We start from the raw sequence: 17,040 nt of genomic DNA, 5'->3' as shown, positions 1-17,040 counted from the left end.
AAGAGAAAGACAGAAACGGAGACAGGGAAAGAGCAAGGTGAAACCAAGAGTTAAAAGAAACAACGAACCAATCACAATGTGGAGACTTTATCTGAATCATGATTCAAACTAACTAACTGAAATCATTTTTTCAGTTACTTCTTAAAAGTTATGACATATGAGACGATTAGAAATATGAATATCGACTAGATCTCATGATATTACAGAAATTGCTACTTTCTCTTTAGGTGGTACTATGCTTGTTTTCTTAAGAATCTTCACCTTTTAGTGATGCACACTGCAGTACGTATACAGATGACACAGAAAAATTACATATAGGTAAAATAATAAATTAACTTAGAAATATTATTTTCTCTCTTACATTTTATAAAAGAATGTTATTCAAAATCTTCAAATGCATCTCTATCATCAGTGACTTCTTCCTCATCACCATAGGTGCTTTGAGTCCATTTTCCAGAGCATGTCAGTTTCACTGCCATCTTAGTTGTAAATACCCTCCTTTCTCAGAAATAACTTTTAGATGGAAAATACTTGCTTTTATTATAGACTTATTTATTATTTGTTTACCTAGCTTATCTTTTAGATCATGAATTCCCTGACAGCAGGAGCCACATATTTTCATCTTTATGTTCTCCCAGAGTCCAACACAGTAGCTTACCATTGCAAGTAGCCTGCCCTTCCATAAGTTCCAGGATGGTGGGTACTGTGTCTTATATTTACCACCATCCATCTACCACCTAACACAATGTCCAGTATGTGGTAAGTATCCAATAAATTTTGATGAATGAATATTTATTTTTCTGAACTCTTTCTTTATCACATGATCATATGTTTTCTCATAAAACTTCATATATATTCATATGCATTAAAAATTATCTATCTATATACATATATATTATATACATATAATAATGAAAAGTTAATATGCTATAATATGTTTCATTATTTACATATAATAATAAATTATTCATATACACATAAATAATATACATATATATGAATAATTTTTCATGTTGGCTTCCCCACAGGTCTGTAATATCCAGAGAACACGGACCAGTTAATTACAATGCTTAGTACCGTGCAGACACCTGACACAGCAGAGAATGCAGAGAATCTGGAGGGAGGGAGGGAGGACTGAGTCCTTGACTCTGGACTATAGAAGCAAATACGAAGAACAAGCTCAATCATCTGAAAAATTCAGGTTGAAAAATCAACTTGTTGTTTGTTTCCTTAATTTAGATTGGTTAATCACAGCCTAAATTCACTGAATAAATGTGCGTCCACTTTCTTTGTCTTGCCAAAGAAAACAGAACCCCTGTAAAACACCATTAGCCAAGGCTTTTGAAAGGTCAGGCTTGAATGTGAACGTGCGGACCTTATTTGTATCCTGGTTCCAATAAGCCAACTATTAAAAAAATTATAAGGCACTCAGAAACTTAAACAACTCAATGGGTATTTGATTATATTAAGGAATTGTTCATTTTTAAGTATAATAACAATATTGTGATATGGTAGTTACATCATTAAAAAAAGAATCCTTAGGGGCAGGCGCAGTGGTGTAGTGGTTAGGTTGGTGCACTCTGCTTCAGCAGCCCGGGTGGCCCAGGTTCACAGGTTCAGATCCTGGGTGCAGACCTATGCACTGCTCATCAAGCTATGCTGTGGCAGGCATCCCACATATAAAATAGATGAAGACCGGCACAGATCTTAGCTCAGGGCTAATCTTCCTCAGCAAAAGGAGAAGGATTGGAAGCGGATGTTAGCTAAGGGCTAGTCTTCCTCAAAAAAAAAAAAGAGTCCTTAATCTCCAGTGATACCTACTGAAGTTTTTACTGATGAAATGATATGATGTCTGAGATTTGGAGAGTGGGTGGAGACACAGATGAAACAATATAGGTGTGTGTTCATTGTTGAAGCCAGGTCATGCGTACATGATGATTGATTTAAGTCTCTCTACTTTGGTATACGCTTGAAATGTTCCATAAATTTCAAATATACACAAAGTTTGTTTAAAATCATATAAAAATGAAAAGAAGGGAACATCAAGTCTCAGGGGTCCGTGCCTGCTGCAGATTCCTCACCAGATGGCTCTTCCTTCCTCTGACACCGTTATTGTCTACGGCAGACAGGATTTCTTAACCACGGATTGCTAAGATTCCCATGAATGGGCTACGAATGAGCGTGCACTTTTCTTGGGAGAGGGTCTGTGACCTTCAGCAGATTCTCAGGGGAGTTTCTGACTCAGAAAAGATTAAAATCATGAGAACCACATTATATAAGTTTAGGAGAAAAAGGAAAGGCGGGAGGGAGGGAAAGAGAGCAGGAAAGAAGGGTGATCTAGAGAAAACGCCCTGTTTCTGAGTCTTCTCTTTTCTGTACTTCCTCCCAGCTCACTGACACTGACCCACTCCATAAATGTGAATTGATGTGGGTGCCTTCCTCAAGGACTAGATACAACAAAAAGAACTAAGGGGGTTAACCACACATTAGAACACTGAAACTGCAAGGCACGTCTTGAGAGAGAAAGCACTGCTATGAGCCTTGAAAAATGAATGAATTATAGCTGAGTAGCAGACCAGATTCTCACTTAACAGTTAATGGACAAATTAAAAGGCTGGAGCAGGGCTGAGTTTTACATAATGGCTCCAGCTCCTGGAAGCAGCCACGGAGGCTGCAGGGGAGGGGAAGGGCGCAGGCAGGGGAGCCCACCTTGAGCCGAACCCCTGACACGCCTGCCCTGCTGCTCCACTCTGGACCTGGGGGGTGAAAGTCCCCCAAACTCAGCTCTGCCTCCTTTCCTGCAGTCAGTCTCTGACTTTTCACCTCCCAAGATCCCCTTCATCTTTTCTCCTAAGGATCCAATAAACAGAGATGGTAAGTAACACCCTCCCACCCCTCCTCTCTCCACCTCCCCCAACAACAAAAAAAGAGTCAAGGGTTTATTGAGTTCTGATGCATTTAACCATTTTTAAATATAGAAGTGACTTCCATGGTTTCTAATCAGCAAACTGAATTGACACAATTAGTATTTATTGAGCACTTACTACATACCTAGCATTGTGCTCTACGTATATTACCGCAATTATTCCTCGCAACGTCCCAATCAAGGCTATGCAAGATTTCACAAGAGCTGAGTGGGACAGGAAGAACTCCAACTCAGGTCTCTCTGGCTTCTTATATTAACATTTATGCTAATATTACCAAAGGCAAAGAACCTGGTCATTTTAGAGAGCTCAGGTCATCTAATCACGGATTACTGTCCCAGTGAGAATAGCTCAAGATCCACATTACCACCTTCCTAAGTCCTTCGCGCTCCAGAACCTTAGACTTCAAACTACCCCTTTACTGACCAGATTTCCAATAGTTCTCCATCTCCTTACTCACTTCCATCTCGCTCTTCACATTCAGCAAAGCCTATGAAGCCCGGCCCCTGGTAGATCCCGTCACTCACTCTGACCCACAGATGCCCGACTTTCTAACGCCCTCAGTGTGACTTCCTCACTGAATGTGGACACCCTATAGCAAGAAGAGAAGGTTCCACGGGACTTGTGCAGCTCTCCCAGACCTTTTCACAGTGGCCGTGAGCTCCTGAGTGTCCACGAGCTTCCTCTTTTGACTCTTCAGCAGCCTGCAAGGGGCCTAAACGCCCCCAGTGGCTCTGGTTTCTCAGCGATTCTTCTATTGAACCCCACTGGAGTCACTCCTGTTCAGTACAGACTCCTAGTTAGTACACTGCAACAGGCAGAATAATGGCCCCGAAAGATACGCTCATCTTAATCCCTAGACTGCGTGACTATGTTACCTTACACGGCAATGGGGAATTAAGGCTGCAGACAGAAGTAAGGTTGCTCATCGGCTGACCTTAAGATACAAGCTTATCCGGCTCAATGTAATCACATGAATCCCTAAAAGTGGAAGAGGGAGACAGAAGAGTAGAGGGAGAGAAAGAGATGCCAAAGCAGGGTCCAAGACATGCTATGTTGCTGGTTTTGAAGATGGAGGACGGGCACTATGAACCGAGGAATGCAGACAGCCTCTAGAAGCTAAAGAAGTCCAGGAAACAGATTCTCTCAGTCTCCAGAAGCAAACACAGCCCCGCCAAGACTTTGAGTTTAGTCCAACAAGACCTGAGTTGGACTTCTGACTATAGAACTGTAACATAATCAATTTGTGTTCTTTTAAGCCACTAAATTTGTGGTAATTTATTATGGCAACAATAGAAACTAATATACACATAATGGCTTCCTAACTACCAAGATCAGAGTAAACTTGTCACTGCCTTACAGGAAACAACCAGCCTCTCCATTATCTAAGGTTGGTTGTTGTTACCTAGCAGCAGATTTAGAAGAAACACAGTTGCTTTTCTGTGTCCTGATTACCACCATGACAGGCTTGACTGAGAGCCCGTCTACCCTGCCAAGACAAACCACGAGCTAAGACAATTACCTACAAATTTTGAAGGAAGTAAATTCGCAGCCTGAATTGTCGCCCAGACTGTCTCAATTCTCTGCTTGGCACGACAGCCCACACCTCTTCTACTGAAGCTCTCCAGTAGAGCTGGGAAAGCCAAGCAAAGAGAATGCTCACATTCTCAAGTCCCCCAGAGGGAAAGAACACCTGGTGTGTTGGGAGAGGGCGGAGGAGCATGGACTGCACACTGCCGCGTGGTGAGAGGAGAAACTGCTATGGCTGATACTTTTGTTCAATAACATTCAGCAAATATTTACTGACTGCTTACCATAAACTGACCGTGATCCTCACAACAGCTGACCTGCTCTCTACAGAGCCATTCATTCATTCGCTCAGCAAATATTTAGTAAGCTGCAACATGTGCCAGAGTCATTGGGCGCTAGCATTCAGGTCCCCATCAGGAACTCTCAGAACTTCTTCAGTCCACAGAAGACGGGACTCTCTTCCCATCATGGGCCACGCTTCCCAATTATCACCCATTTACCAGGGTTTGTTATTCTGAAGATTTCTGCAAAATTTTCCATTCTGAGCAGGCCAGATTCACATAAAAGCCAAACTCACTTGCTCCTTTCACCACTTCCACGTTCCCTGAACCTCCTTGCAGGCCCCAGCAGCCCTGGGCTCAAATGCTGACAGTTCCGACCTCTCCAGCCTTCTCCTCCAGCACTTCTTTCTGCTCGGTTCTGAAAGTGCTGATCAGGAGAACTGTGAAGCTACCAGACGTCCCAGCTCCAGTTCAAACCAGGGGCTCTCCCTGAAGTTTCTGATCTTCTTCCTCCATTACTACCCCTTTAAGAGCTCAGTGACTCCTACAATTTCAATAACCACCTCCAGAGGTCTCATCAAAGTTCAGTAATGCAGGCCTTCATTCATTCATCCGAAATAGCAGCCTCCTTGTGGCCTCCCTCATCCAGTCTCTTCCCACCCTAACACAGCCTGCGCACACCTTGCACACATCTTCTGACCCAGGCACTGGTCTCGGTGTCAAAGACACAAGCCCCAGTAACACAGAGTGACGAGGGGCAAGTCCTTTGGAGAAGGGCAGCTGTGCCACTCACTGAACTTACTTCACCTCTCTCGGTCTTGGTTTCCTCATTTGAAAAATGGAGATAATAAAGGCATACCACTCGCAAGGTTACAGAGAGAATTAAATGAGATAACGCATGGAAAGCACTTAGCCCAGTGCCTGGCACACGGCAAGCACTCAGTAAAAGCTAACTTATATAAACAACAACATCAAAGGGAGCTGTCAGGTTAGCAGCAGACAAGAACATGCATATTCCACAATAAGGAGTGGGAGAAGTGACAGCACTTGGTGGGTGTGGTGAGCAGACAAGACTGAGTAACAAATTCTGATAATGATATGGAGCCAGACCTTGAATGTTAAAATGGAATATTCTAGGTGGAGAGGAAGAGAAAGATTTTCCAGCTGGAACAGTTGAGCAAAAGCACAGCAGCACAGAAGGGAGAGTTTCTGTGTAACCGAGCAACAGCCCTCTGACGCTCTGCCCTAATCCTGACACGACCAAGAGCTCCTTAAGGGGAGGCCCATACGCTTTGGATCTGCAACAGTCATTCAATCACTCACGCAACTGAGTGCCTCTTTTATTCCAGGCATTGTGTTGTGTGACACGATTTTCTGCCTGGTTCCTGCCCTCATGAAGCTTCAAAAAGATAAGAAATCAAGACAAGAACATTTCAGATAGGTTATAAGTGTTACTAAGAAAATAAAACAGGGGCTGGCCCGGTGGCATAGCGGTTAAGTTCGTGCTCTCTGCTTCAGCAGCCAGGGGTTCGTGGGTTTGGATCCTGGGCGCGGACCGAGCACCGCTCATCAAGGCATGCTGTGCTGGCAGCCCACACACAAAATAGAGGAAGTGGGCACAGATGTTAGCTCAGGGCCAACCTTCCTCACCCTCAAAAAAAAATCAAGAAAATAAAACAGGATTATCTGAGAGTGACTATGTCAGGGAAAGCCACTCTGAGGAGGTGACATTTGAGTTGGGTCATGAGAAGGCCCGTGTAGAAGAACGTCCTAGGCAGAGGCAATGACAAGAACGAAGGTCCTGGGCATGAAGGAGCTTGCCACTTTGAGGAAACAGAAAGAAAGCCAGTGCAGGGGTGCATGGTGAGAAAGTGGACGACCAGCAGCCGGGGAGGTGGGCACGGCTCTGGTCATGTGAAAGTGCAATAGGCTGTGGGAAGGAGTCTGGATTTTATTCTAAAACGCACTGGTAAGCCACTGCAGGGTTTCAGGATGGGATATAACCTGATCTGGTCTTTGTTTTTAAAAGCTCCCTCTGGCTGCCATGTGGAAAGTGGACCACAGAAGGGCAAGAGAGAAAGAAGAGGGAACTGTTAGGAGACTGGCGCAGTCATCCAAACCTAAGAAAACAGCCTACACTTGTGATATTTAAATGTGATGCCTGGAATCTCTGTTCACATCAAGTTACACAATCTCCCCACTTTGCAAGGTCCATCTCCCTCCACACAGCCTCACTGGGCACGCAGGAGGGTGAACTGCTCATTTTCAGTTGGTTGACTGCATCCCCCCAGGTCATCCCTATTTCCTTTCCTCCTCCTACTCCCACTTCTTTTCCTCCCTATATCTCAAGTACCCATTTGCCCATCACCTGACTCAGCCTTCATGAGGTCCTACTGTTTCTGCTCTATTCCTTGTCTTCTCCTCATCCCACCACCCATGAAAGCTTCATGAACTAGATCTAAAGGAGACAATTATTTCTATCCTAGAAGCACTGAGGAATTATCAATTTCACAGAGCACTCATAGAAGCCTTGGGGTTATTATGATCTTGACAATATAACTGGTACACATTCTCATGTTAAGGACACTGTCTCCTCACATTCGTTCCAGCCTGTTCTCCCCACTGGAGCCAGAGAAATCTTTCAATAGGAAAATGTGATGATGATCTCATCAGCCCTCTTTCTTTCTCTGGTTCTTGCTCTCTCCCCTTCTCTCTCTCTTCTTTCCCTCTCTACTTAAACCCCTTCAGTGGCTTCCCCTTGTTCCTCAGATAAATACCAACTTCCTCAGCCTGGGCTATATGGTCCTGTGTGTTCTGACCCCAGAATACATCTCACACCCTTCCCCTCTCTGCTCCGCAGGGCTCCAGCCACACTGGCCTGCTTTCGGGTCTTCTACCTTGCCATGCCCCCTTCTGCTGTTCTCTTTATCTCCAAGGCCCTTTGATCTCCCGCTTCCCTCAGCTGACACTTATTCTCTACATCTTTGCCCAAATTTCTTCCTTAGCAAAATCTTCTCTGATCTGAGACCAAGGCTATCTTTCTTTAGAAACACTTATCACAGTTTATAATAATACATTTACTTGTATAATTATTTAATTAAAAATGGTTATTTCTCCCCACCCCACCCCATGGGAAGCTTCAGGAGGGGAAGAACGTTGCCTATTTTTGCTTATCGTTGTATCCCAAACATAGATTGAATACACTTACTAGGCCTTAGAAGGGTTAGATATAGAAAGATTTTCCAAAATCTTAGATATGGTTCCCTTTTTGATAGAGCAAGCAAAGAAGGAATTATGGATCTTCTAGTAGCAAATTATTACCAGGAAGAAGAGGACAGAGTCCGTGTCTGACACCCAGTTTGCTACAAACTCAGAGTGTTTTCCTTGTCTCCTTACAGAAACCATCCCTGATGACAACATAGCACTTATTTCCAAGACCTGTCATCCTTCCTGAGAAGGTGTCCATCATCCTCTTCACATCCCTCCACTTCAGATGACGCCCCTTCAATCCTTTCCAGAGCCGTAACTATACTATCTGACTGCACAGGAAAGAGGGAGAGAGAATTCAATGAGCTGCCCACTCACCTACTGGTTGTCACAGAGAAAACAGTATTTCACAAAGCCTTTCACAAATAGTACCTCGTTTAGTCCACAAAGCAACCCTGTGAGGTAAACAAAGCAGATCTTATCATTCCCAGTTTACTAGATGGGGAAACTGAGGTTCAAAGAGGCAGGTGACTTACTCAAGGTCACAAAGGCTGTGCAAGGTAGATGTAGAACATGAACCTACAGTCTCTGATACCTAGCCTAAAGCTCCTCCTTACATTAGCCACCCCAACCGGTGGGTTATCAGTTACTTAAACCTGGTTTCTTCATTCCTTCAAATAAACACCCGTTCTTGACCTCTGAACACTTCCCCAACCCTTTTCCCCTGCCCTACCCAGAACTTGTCAGATGTCTGTGCAATGGGGCGGGGGGAGTCACAAAACTGGCCACGTTAACGGGGTTTGGTCTCAGCCTCCAGTCTTTCCAGCTCTTCCTGAGCCTTTCAGGAACCAGAAACCCCCAGAAATAAAAACACAAAGAGACCTGCTCGACCAGAGCAAGGTCCCTGGCTCAGAGCAAGGTGCCAGCTAGACACGGCGAGGCCAGAAGCCAGCCTCTCTCCCAACAGGGAGTACCCGAGGAGAACAGAGGTCACCGCCCGCTGGCCGCCAAGGCTCCTCTGCCTGCCGCGCAAGGGATGCGGCAGAGACCGGCCGGCTCCCAGGTTCGGCCCAAGGTCACCCTCTCGCAGCCCCGGCCGATCCCCAACCGCCCGGAGCGCCCTCTGGTGTCGTGGGCTGGCCTCCCCTCGCCCTCAGGGAGTGGCCTGCGGAGCTCGGGCTCGGGGGCAGAGGAAGGAGGGTGGGCAGAGGATGGGGAGGCTGAGCCCCGGGGAGGGGCGGGAGGCGGGGCCCTACCTGATAGCGGAGGACGCCGTCCGACTCGGTACTCCCGGCCGGCATGGCGGATCCGAGCTAGGTCTCGCCCGCGGGCTCCAGGCCGAGCGTCAGCAGCCGGCGCGCTCTGGTCGGGTCTGAGCGGATCGCCCGAGCGGCGACCCCTACCCTGGAGCCAACGGTCAACCATCAACCGCCGCCGCCTCCATAGCCACCGGCCCGCGAGGCATCGCCGCAGCCAATCAGCGCGCGGCCTGTGCGGCCAATCAGGGCGCGGAGCAAGGGAGGACGCTGTCCGGCGGTACCCTGGGCTACCGGGAGGAGGAGGAGGGAGCCTGGGGAGCCAACCGCTCCGGGGCCCGGTTGTCTTGGAAACCGCCTCCCTCCCTTCAGGGGCCTCTAGGCTTGAAGGTCCTTCCAAGCGCTTGCTAGAAATCGAAAATCTCGTGCTTCTACGTGTGGCTGCACCTGACCCCTGAAAACTGGGAAGGTGTTGATATAGTCTATTCTGATTTTATTCCTTAGGTAATGATTTTTAAATTCTGGGGAAACGTCCATTGGGATTGCCGAAGGAAGTAATTGAGGATGAGGGAAAAGGGCTTTCTAAGATTACTTGTTAATCTCTCAGCTAGTGGCCAGATTAAAGAGCATTAAAGAGAAGCAGGCAGGCAGTGAGCTGACCCTCTCCACAGACTCACTGTGACTTAGGTCGTCTCCCTGGGTTTCAGGTTGGTAGCGAAAAGCACAGAGTGGAGCTAAGGATGATTGTTGAAATAATTCCACAAAAACACGTTCAACTTTTCCAAGAAATGATGTAAGGCAAATTATTATTTAACAACAGAAGAACTACCGATCTAAGGCAAGGTTAGAAAATCATGAGTAATGCATTCACTTTGATGGGATTTAAAAGGAAAGAGAGGCTGGACACAATCCAACCAATCCTCTATCCCCAAGAGGAGGAAAGGGGCCTTTTGCTTTATATGCAGTATCACGTCAGACTGTAGGTAAGCCCACATTATTAGAGCAAAAAGAACTGTTGCAAATAATTCTCAGTCTCCACAGAAGCTATGCTTGAGGAATGTAGTCAGGTACATGTTAACGCTTCAACCCCTGAAAACCGCCCCTTTTATTGGCCCTGAAATTTGAAACAAGGTGTGCTTCAGTGTCCCTGAGGCAGAATATTTCTGATTTTCTGTATAAGCCCCTGGTCCTGTTTCTGAGTCTTAGTGTTCATTGCCACAGTCTATTTTTGATCTCTTCACTAATCAGGTCTCTTGAATCTGGAATTCACCCCATTTTTGCCCATCAAAACCTTAACCATCCTTCAAAGTCAATCTCAAAGGCCACCTCTTCCAAGAAGGCTTTCTTTATCCCACTCTCCCCAACTCCCCTATGAGATGTCATCTCTCCTCTGAATCTTCATAGTACTTCATGCCTTTCTTATAGCATTTACCATACTGTGGTTATCGAAGTACTTTATTATCTCTTGACTTTACCTTACTTTAATATTGTAAGTTTTTGAAGGCAATGAATTTTTCTTATGCCCTTCTCTATACTCCACAGAACCTCAAAAAATGCTGGGCACATAGAAAGTAGTTAACAAATATATGTTCTTTTAGCTCAATCTAATAAAAAATGTATTGAACACCTACTATGTACAGACCTAAATGGCAATCAGGATGCAGAGAAATCTAAAATATTATACATATCTCCCAAGGGCATATGATCTAATCAAGGAAACAGGGTATAAGTTAATATGATGACAAGATAATAGAACATAGAATGAGCCATAAGAGTAATATAGACCACAAAGTTTATAAAAATTCTGAAGAGAAAATGATTCTTATGACTGGGGACACTTCAGGAACATGACACACAGGACATGGGTTTGAGCTAAATCTGAAAATAGTTGAGCTAAGATAAGGAGAACAAGCATCCCGACTCTTGGGCAAAGACTTAAGAATAGGAACACACATGGACCCGTTCAGGGTAGCCAGGATTGGGGCCAAAGCAGAAAGTTATAAAGAAGAGCAATAGAAGTAAAAATTGTGGTAAGAAAAGCCATGGCCGAATTGTGGAGAGCCAGCTAATTAATTCAGACTTTATTTTTCTCCTATGATAGAAAGTAGGACACTGCTGAAAATTTGAGAGAAGACTTCCATGCACCCAGACTGGGTTTAGTGGTGTAAATGCATTGTGCCATTTAAGATTCATGACATTTCCATTATTTCTCCATTACACTGATCAGAAAACTGAGGTTCAGAGAAGTTTAACAGCTTTCCCAAAGTCAAGCAGTCTTTAAGCTGAGATTCAGTCATTTATTCATTCAAAACATATTTCCTGAGAACCTTTGTATTCAGCCCTGTGTTGGGTGTTTTGGAAACAATCAATAAGACAAACAGGGTCCTGCCCTCTTGAGCCTTACAATTTGGTGAGGAGAGAGTAAACAAGTAAACAACAAGATAATTGCAGCTTATGCTAGCTGCCAGGAAGTAAATGACAGGGTCATGTGATAGAGTAACTGGCATGGGGGTGGGGAGATCTACTTTAGACGAGGTGCTTGCGGAGGGCTTCTCTGCGGAGGGGAGGAGAGCCTCACCTGATGAGATGAGTCACGGACAAGCCTGTCTGACTCTAGAACTCTGGGCCACCATGCAACACAGTCCTATACAAGGGGTCCCATTGCCGAAATCTGCCATTAGGGACCCGATGGGTTACAGGGGAAACCTGAGGCAGGGGGTCAGTTAGACGGACTCTGGCAATGTGGTAATTCAGGAGGGGCCGTGACAGTGACCAAAGGGAAGATGCACCCCGCATTCCCCACTCCCCGGAAAGATAGCTCCCAGCCCTGGGAATAAGACAGGAACGTGCCGGGTAGGGAGAGGAATGCGGAGGCAGGGGATTCCTGGGAGCTCTTGTGGGTCTGATTTTCCTCCAGTTCAAATGTGGAATAAGTCAGAGCCTCTGGCCCTTGACTCCAGGGTCAAGAGCCCCATCTTCTGGTCTGTTGTGCAAATTACAAAAGGAACTAGGCCACAGAGGCAGCCTCTGAGGCTGCCTGAGGCAGCTGCTATCTGGGGCACTGCAGGAGACATGGCTCTCCCCTCCCAGGGCTGATCCGGTCTCTCCTTCCCAGAGCAGGCTGGCTCACTTGGCTCCAGGCTCTGGGCACCAAGCTCCAAGCCTCTGCTGCTCCCTACACTGCTTGGGAAAGTGCCAATATGCTGCTCTTGGCCTGGCTGGCAAGCAGGGACTAGGGGAGCTGGAAGGAAGATGTCAGCCAAGGACACCACCTCACACTGATTATTTTTCTAAAGAAAGCAGAAAACACAGATGGGGAACAGTACTTAGAGCCTTCTGAGGCCGCACGGGCTGCTTGGCCTGGAAGGAGGCATAAAATGGGCAGGAAAATGCAAAATACATGTAGAGACAGAGACTATACACACACACATACGCGCACACCCCAACAGGGAGACAAGAAGGTGTGCTACAGGATGACCTCGTTAATCCTCGCAACAATTCTACGAGGTAGGTCCTATCATCCCATTTCATAAACGAGAACACTGAGGCTTAGAGATGCAACTTGCCCCAGGTCACACAGCCAGCACAGTTAATAAAGGGAGACACTGGGCTCTCCGCTTAGATGTATCTGATTCCAGATGCATCTGCTTAACCATCTGCTGCCCCCGTGGGACTGCCTGGGGTCTTCGTTCTCCTCTAACTTTCATAGGCTCCACCCGGCTTCCAAATGTGGCTAAATCCTTCCAGATTTTTTGTCTCTAAATCCTTCTCTAGTTCCAGTGGTTCTTAAACTTTAGGAGGAGAGGGTAAGTCTTGCCCCCGCTGGACACACGATAACTCTATGGGACTGTCTTTTCAGATAAGTACACAAAGCCCCACATTTTGCATATAATTGTTAGGCTGTGTTCGTGCCTTCCCAGGGAAGCAGCAGGCACCTTACATATGTCACCTTTAAATATGGCCTGGAAGACATTAAAAATCTCTCATTCAGAGTCAAAAGACAAAAATGTAGGAAACTCAAAAGGTCTGAGAAAATGTTCTCAGATAATTGCAATCGATTTATCCCTCAAAAGCATCTTAATTCCTTCATCAATTTACCACATCTCTTGCCCTGTTTCAACTGTCAAAAGAGCTGCCAGAGCAGAGGTTCTAGTCTTTACTTGCCATTAGGTAGCTCCTAATTCCCAGCTGTATCTTAGACCTGATTTCGTTTCTCCCTCTTCCTCTTAATTACACGTCTAAACCCAAGGAAAGGTTGGAGGAAAAGACGTCGGGATGCGAGGACAGACTTAATTAGGGCTTGTTTGTGCTGTCGTCTGGGAGCACTTCCCGTGAAGCGAGCGGGGAGGCGGGGAGAGACGCGGTTCTTTGTCGAGCTAAAAAGGTTATGTTGGTGCGTGATTTGTCCTCAGCCCCCGCCAAGTCGCAGCATATCTAACGAGACTTCAGAATACAATTTTCTTTGTTCACAGCATGCTGCCAGGCTGGAACACTGCACATCACCGGGAAGAACAATGAAGCGCCACGAAAACTGACTCGCCTGGGAAAATCACCCCCTCCATTCGTCAGCAGCAGCGTCGTCCACAGACATTCCTTACACTGTATTCACTTACATCTTACTCCAGACCGAGGGAGGCTCTGGCAGACGGAACCCACGCAAAATGGCAAGAACCTACTTTCTGCCTTCTCCGGAATCATGATTAAGATCTTTGGAGAGAGGCAGAGGTAGGGGAAAGGACCTAGGGAGGGAGCGGAACAAAACAGAAAAGCAGGCCTTTGAGGAAAGAAGCCACGGGACTTCCGGATCCAGATAGGAAGTCATTCAGGAATTTGGGAGAAACAGTCATTAACCAAGGACCACTTGCCAAGTCCTTGATATGAGATCTGAACATATTTGTATTGATTAAATACATTTATCTTATCCGTTTCTAACCACACCTAGCCCTGCCTAGAAATCAGGTCTGTTCACAGTGGTTTCACTCCACCTCTTATCTGCTTGGTGATAAGCCTCTCAAGCTTGTTAAACTAAGTAGTGAAGTGCTTACTTCACTTTTAGCCAACAGGCCTGGGATATCCTTAAGGCAGCAGCAAACTCAATACCTCACATCTGTATCATTCTGACAAATAAAAATGGCAAGCAATAGGATATATTGGAGAATATGAGGAAGCCATTTGGTGTAAACCTAATTCGGCCTGACATTGTCTTTTCTGCTTTAGATATTCCCTATGGCAAGAACAAAGGCCCTTGAGATAAAGGTGCAACTTCCCTCCCCCTCCCAACGTTGGCATCTCCTTAAGGATTAAGCATCTTTCCTTAGGCTAGAAACTGATTGCTGTGCTCACCTGTGACCACCCAGCTCGAGACAATAGACTTGCCTCCTGCTACGCCCACTTGCCTCCTGCTACGCCCGCCGAGATAGCAGACCCACTACCTGCTGTGTCCATCAAGCACTGAGCTGACAGGGCAATCTTGTGACTATTGTGGGAGGGACATTTCAATCATATGTGAAATGTCCTGCTTGGGGGTATGTAACCACTCTGTACACCTCACTTCTTTGGTGCCCTTTCTTCCTTTGGGAAGAAAGGCCCCGGGCCATGGTCCTCAGATTTTAGCTCAGAATAAACTCACCCAAATTTTCATTTATAGATTGGTTATGGATTATTTTCGTCGAGATTCTATATATTTAACTTTCTTATGGACTGATCTCATTTCTCTTCAATGGGTCTGTAAATGTATACAGGACATTTCATAGCCTAGAAAGCTGAAATGTGGCTAGAATTAGGGTCTTGCCCAGGCCAGTTAATAGCAGAGCTGGGTCAAGAACCACTAGTGCTTTCCACTTCATTGCATGGCTTCTTAGAAATATAATTGCATTCAGCCACTTCGTGCATAAAATTGAATTGGCTGCAATGGAAGACTGAAAATGTAAATCTCCTTTAGAACTGACACGAACTCCCCATAGGAAAAACCCAGGGTTTCTCCTCCGTTACCCTTTTCCCATCAGATGACAGTTTCATATCATTTCCACTTTGAATAGCTTGTCAGTGATACCCATTCATTAGTTTACTGAACAGACTCCCACGAAGTTCTGAAAATAAGGATTACTGCTTCTTATCTCTGGAAGCACATTATCCAACATAGATACACATTCAATTCAAGCTACTCTTAGTCCTGATGAAACACCCCTTGAGGCCTTTTATTTTCCAGTTAATGAAAAAGAAAAGAGACCCATTCGGACATTTGGGCTGGGGCAAAAGGGAATAGACATAGAATTTGAATTTATTTCACTGATTTATCTTTTTCTGCCTCTAATCTTCTGCCAAATTGAAAAGGCCAGCCTCCTCCTTAAGGAAGGCAGAGCTTCTCTGGTCCTTTCTTATAAAATATAAGAAAGAGTATCTGCTAGATTGACCAAAAACGACCAGGGCTTACGAGATGAGCAGCCAATGAATAGCACAGAAAAAAAATCCAGCCTTAAAACAGATACAGAAACTATTATGAACTCAAATTAAAAAAATACAGGGGCCGGCCCAGTGGCGCAGTGGTTAAGTTCACACGTTCCATTTCTTGGGGGGCCTGTGGTACCCCGGTTTGGATCCCGGGTGCGGACATGGCACCGCTTGGCAAGCCATGCTGTGCTAGGCATCCCAGGTATAAAGTAGAGGAAGATGGCACGGATGTTAGCTCAGGGCCAGGCTTCCTCAGCAGAAAGAGGAGGATTTGCAGCAGTTAGCTCAGGGCTAATCTTCCTCAAAAACAAAAAACAGATACAAAAAGAATCAGCTTTATTTGGGGTAGGCAAAATGAACGAGTCATTACAATCTGATTATAACCTGGGTATCAGTTTGAGTCTCTCCAGAACTTCTTGTCCCTTTCCCCTAAGAAAGTCTATCCAACATGATTCCCCTCCACAGGAACCCTGAGAAGGGGCCATCCCGTTTCCCCTAGATATCTCCAGTGACAAGGAATTCATCATTGAGGCCCAGTCCAGAATCAATTTGCCTCCTTGAAACTTCTCTTTATTCCAAGTGCCTCCTCTGCAGTGCCAGAGGGAAACGCCGCTCATTCTTCCAGTGACAGCCCTTCAAACACTTGCAGCCAGTTCTGATCCCCTCCCTTGTCTTCCTGCGAGGGCACGATCAGGATGGGGTTACTGTCGCCAGCAAGCCGCTGGCATCCCTGTGACTGTAGATCACCAGGAGAACTTCCAGCAAAGAAACACAGAATTTAAAAAGATTCCACCCTGGTTCGTTTTTGTATGTGATGGTTTGCAGTTATGTAGGAAACGATTCTTCGCTTTAGGAGATGCACGCCGCAGTGTCTAGGGGTAGAGTATCGTGATGTCTACAACTTACTTGCAAATGATATAGCAATACAGATATAGAAATAGATAGATAGGCCCAGATGGAGATAGAAATAAAGTAAATATGGCAAGATGTCGACAATTGTGAAATCTAGTGGGGCTTTACTGATGTTCATTGTTCTTGTTTTTCATCTTCTCTCTCTGTTTGAAATTTTTCATCACTAAAAGTTGGGAAATAGAGGGTCAAAAAAGGTGGGGGATGAAAGTGAAATAAAGACATTTTCAAAAACACAAATAATCAAAGACCTCTATCAAATAGGCAAATTCCCAGGCCAGGGGGCCCTATTTCACGTCTTCTCCTGCCCCAAGCTCGCCAAATACCAAAAGCAGAGACTGTCCCCAAAGTATAAGAGTCATGCCTAAAGCAAAGCAACTCAGAAAGTTTGAAAGATAAAGGATGGGCAGAGGTATGCCCACTAAAGGAAAGAAAAGAAAGAAAGTCATGATTTTACCTTCTGGCAAAAATTACAGGCACTTT

The 17,040-nt window shown here is 45.5% G+C and overlaps 1 protein-coding gene and 1 long non-coding RNA gene across 6 annotated transcripts in view; one reads left to right on the top strand and one right to left on the bottom strand.

Moving 5' to 3' along the window:
* Positions 1-9,596, bottom strand: part of SLC4A8 (solute carrier family 4 member 8) — a 65,355-nt gene extending 55,759 nt beyond the window's left edge. For 3 of the 5 annotated variants that reach the window (XM_023643578.2, XM_014740989.3, XM_070271436.1), the window contains exon 1: positions 9,199-9,421. In XM_023643578.2, coding sequence (XP_023499346.1) covers positions 9,199-9,243 — 45 coding nt within the window. In that variant the 5' untranslated portion in view covers positions 9,244-9,421. Of the gene's footprint in view, positions 1-8,320; positions 8,398-9,198 lie in introns of all 5 variants that reach the window. The other 2 variants (XM_023643579.2, XM_001504331.6) reach the window with 2 other exon arrangements.
* Positions 9,137-13,950, top strand: LOC138924817 (uncharacterized). The gene is made up of 2 exons (XR_011440101.1): positions 9,137-9,702; positions 13,671-13,950. It is a non-coding gene; the product is annotated as an uncharacterized lncRNA (long non-coding RNA).
* The last annotated feature ends 3,090 nt before the right edge of the window (positions 13,951-17,040 follow it).

The sequence above is a fragment of the Equus caballus genome, chromosome 6 (assembly GCF_041296265.1).
Source record: "Equus caballus isolate H_3958 breed thoroughbred chromosome 6, TB-T2T, whole genome shotgun sequence".
Taxonomy (NCBI): Eukaryota; Metazoa; Chordata; class Mammalia; order Perissodactyla; family Equidae; genus Equus; species Equus caballus.
Note: the sequence above shows the minus strand (reverse complement) of the source record. Positions and strands in the feature narration are given on the sequence as shown.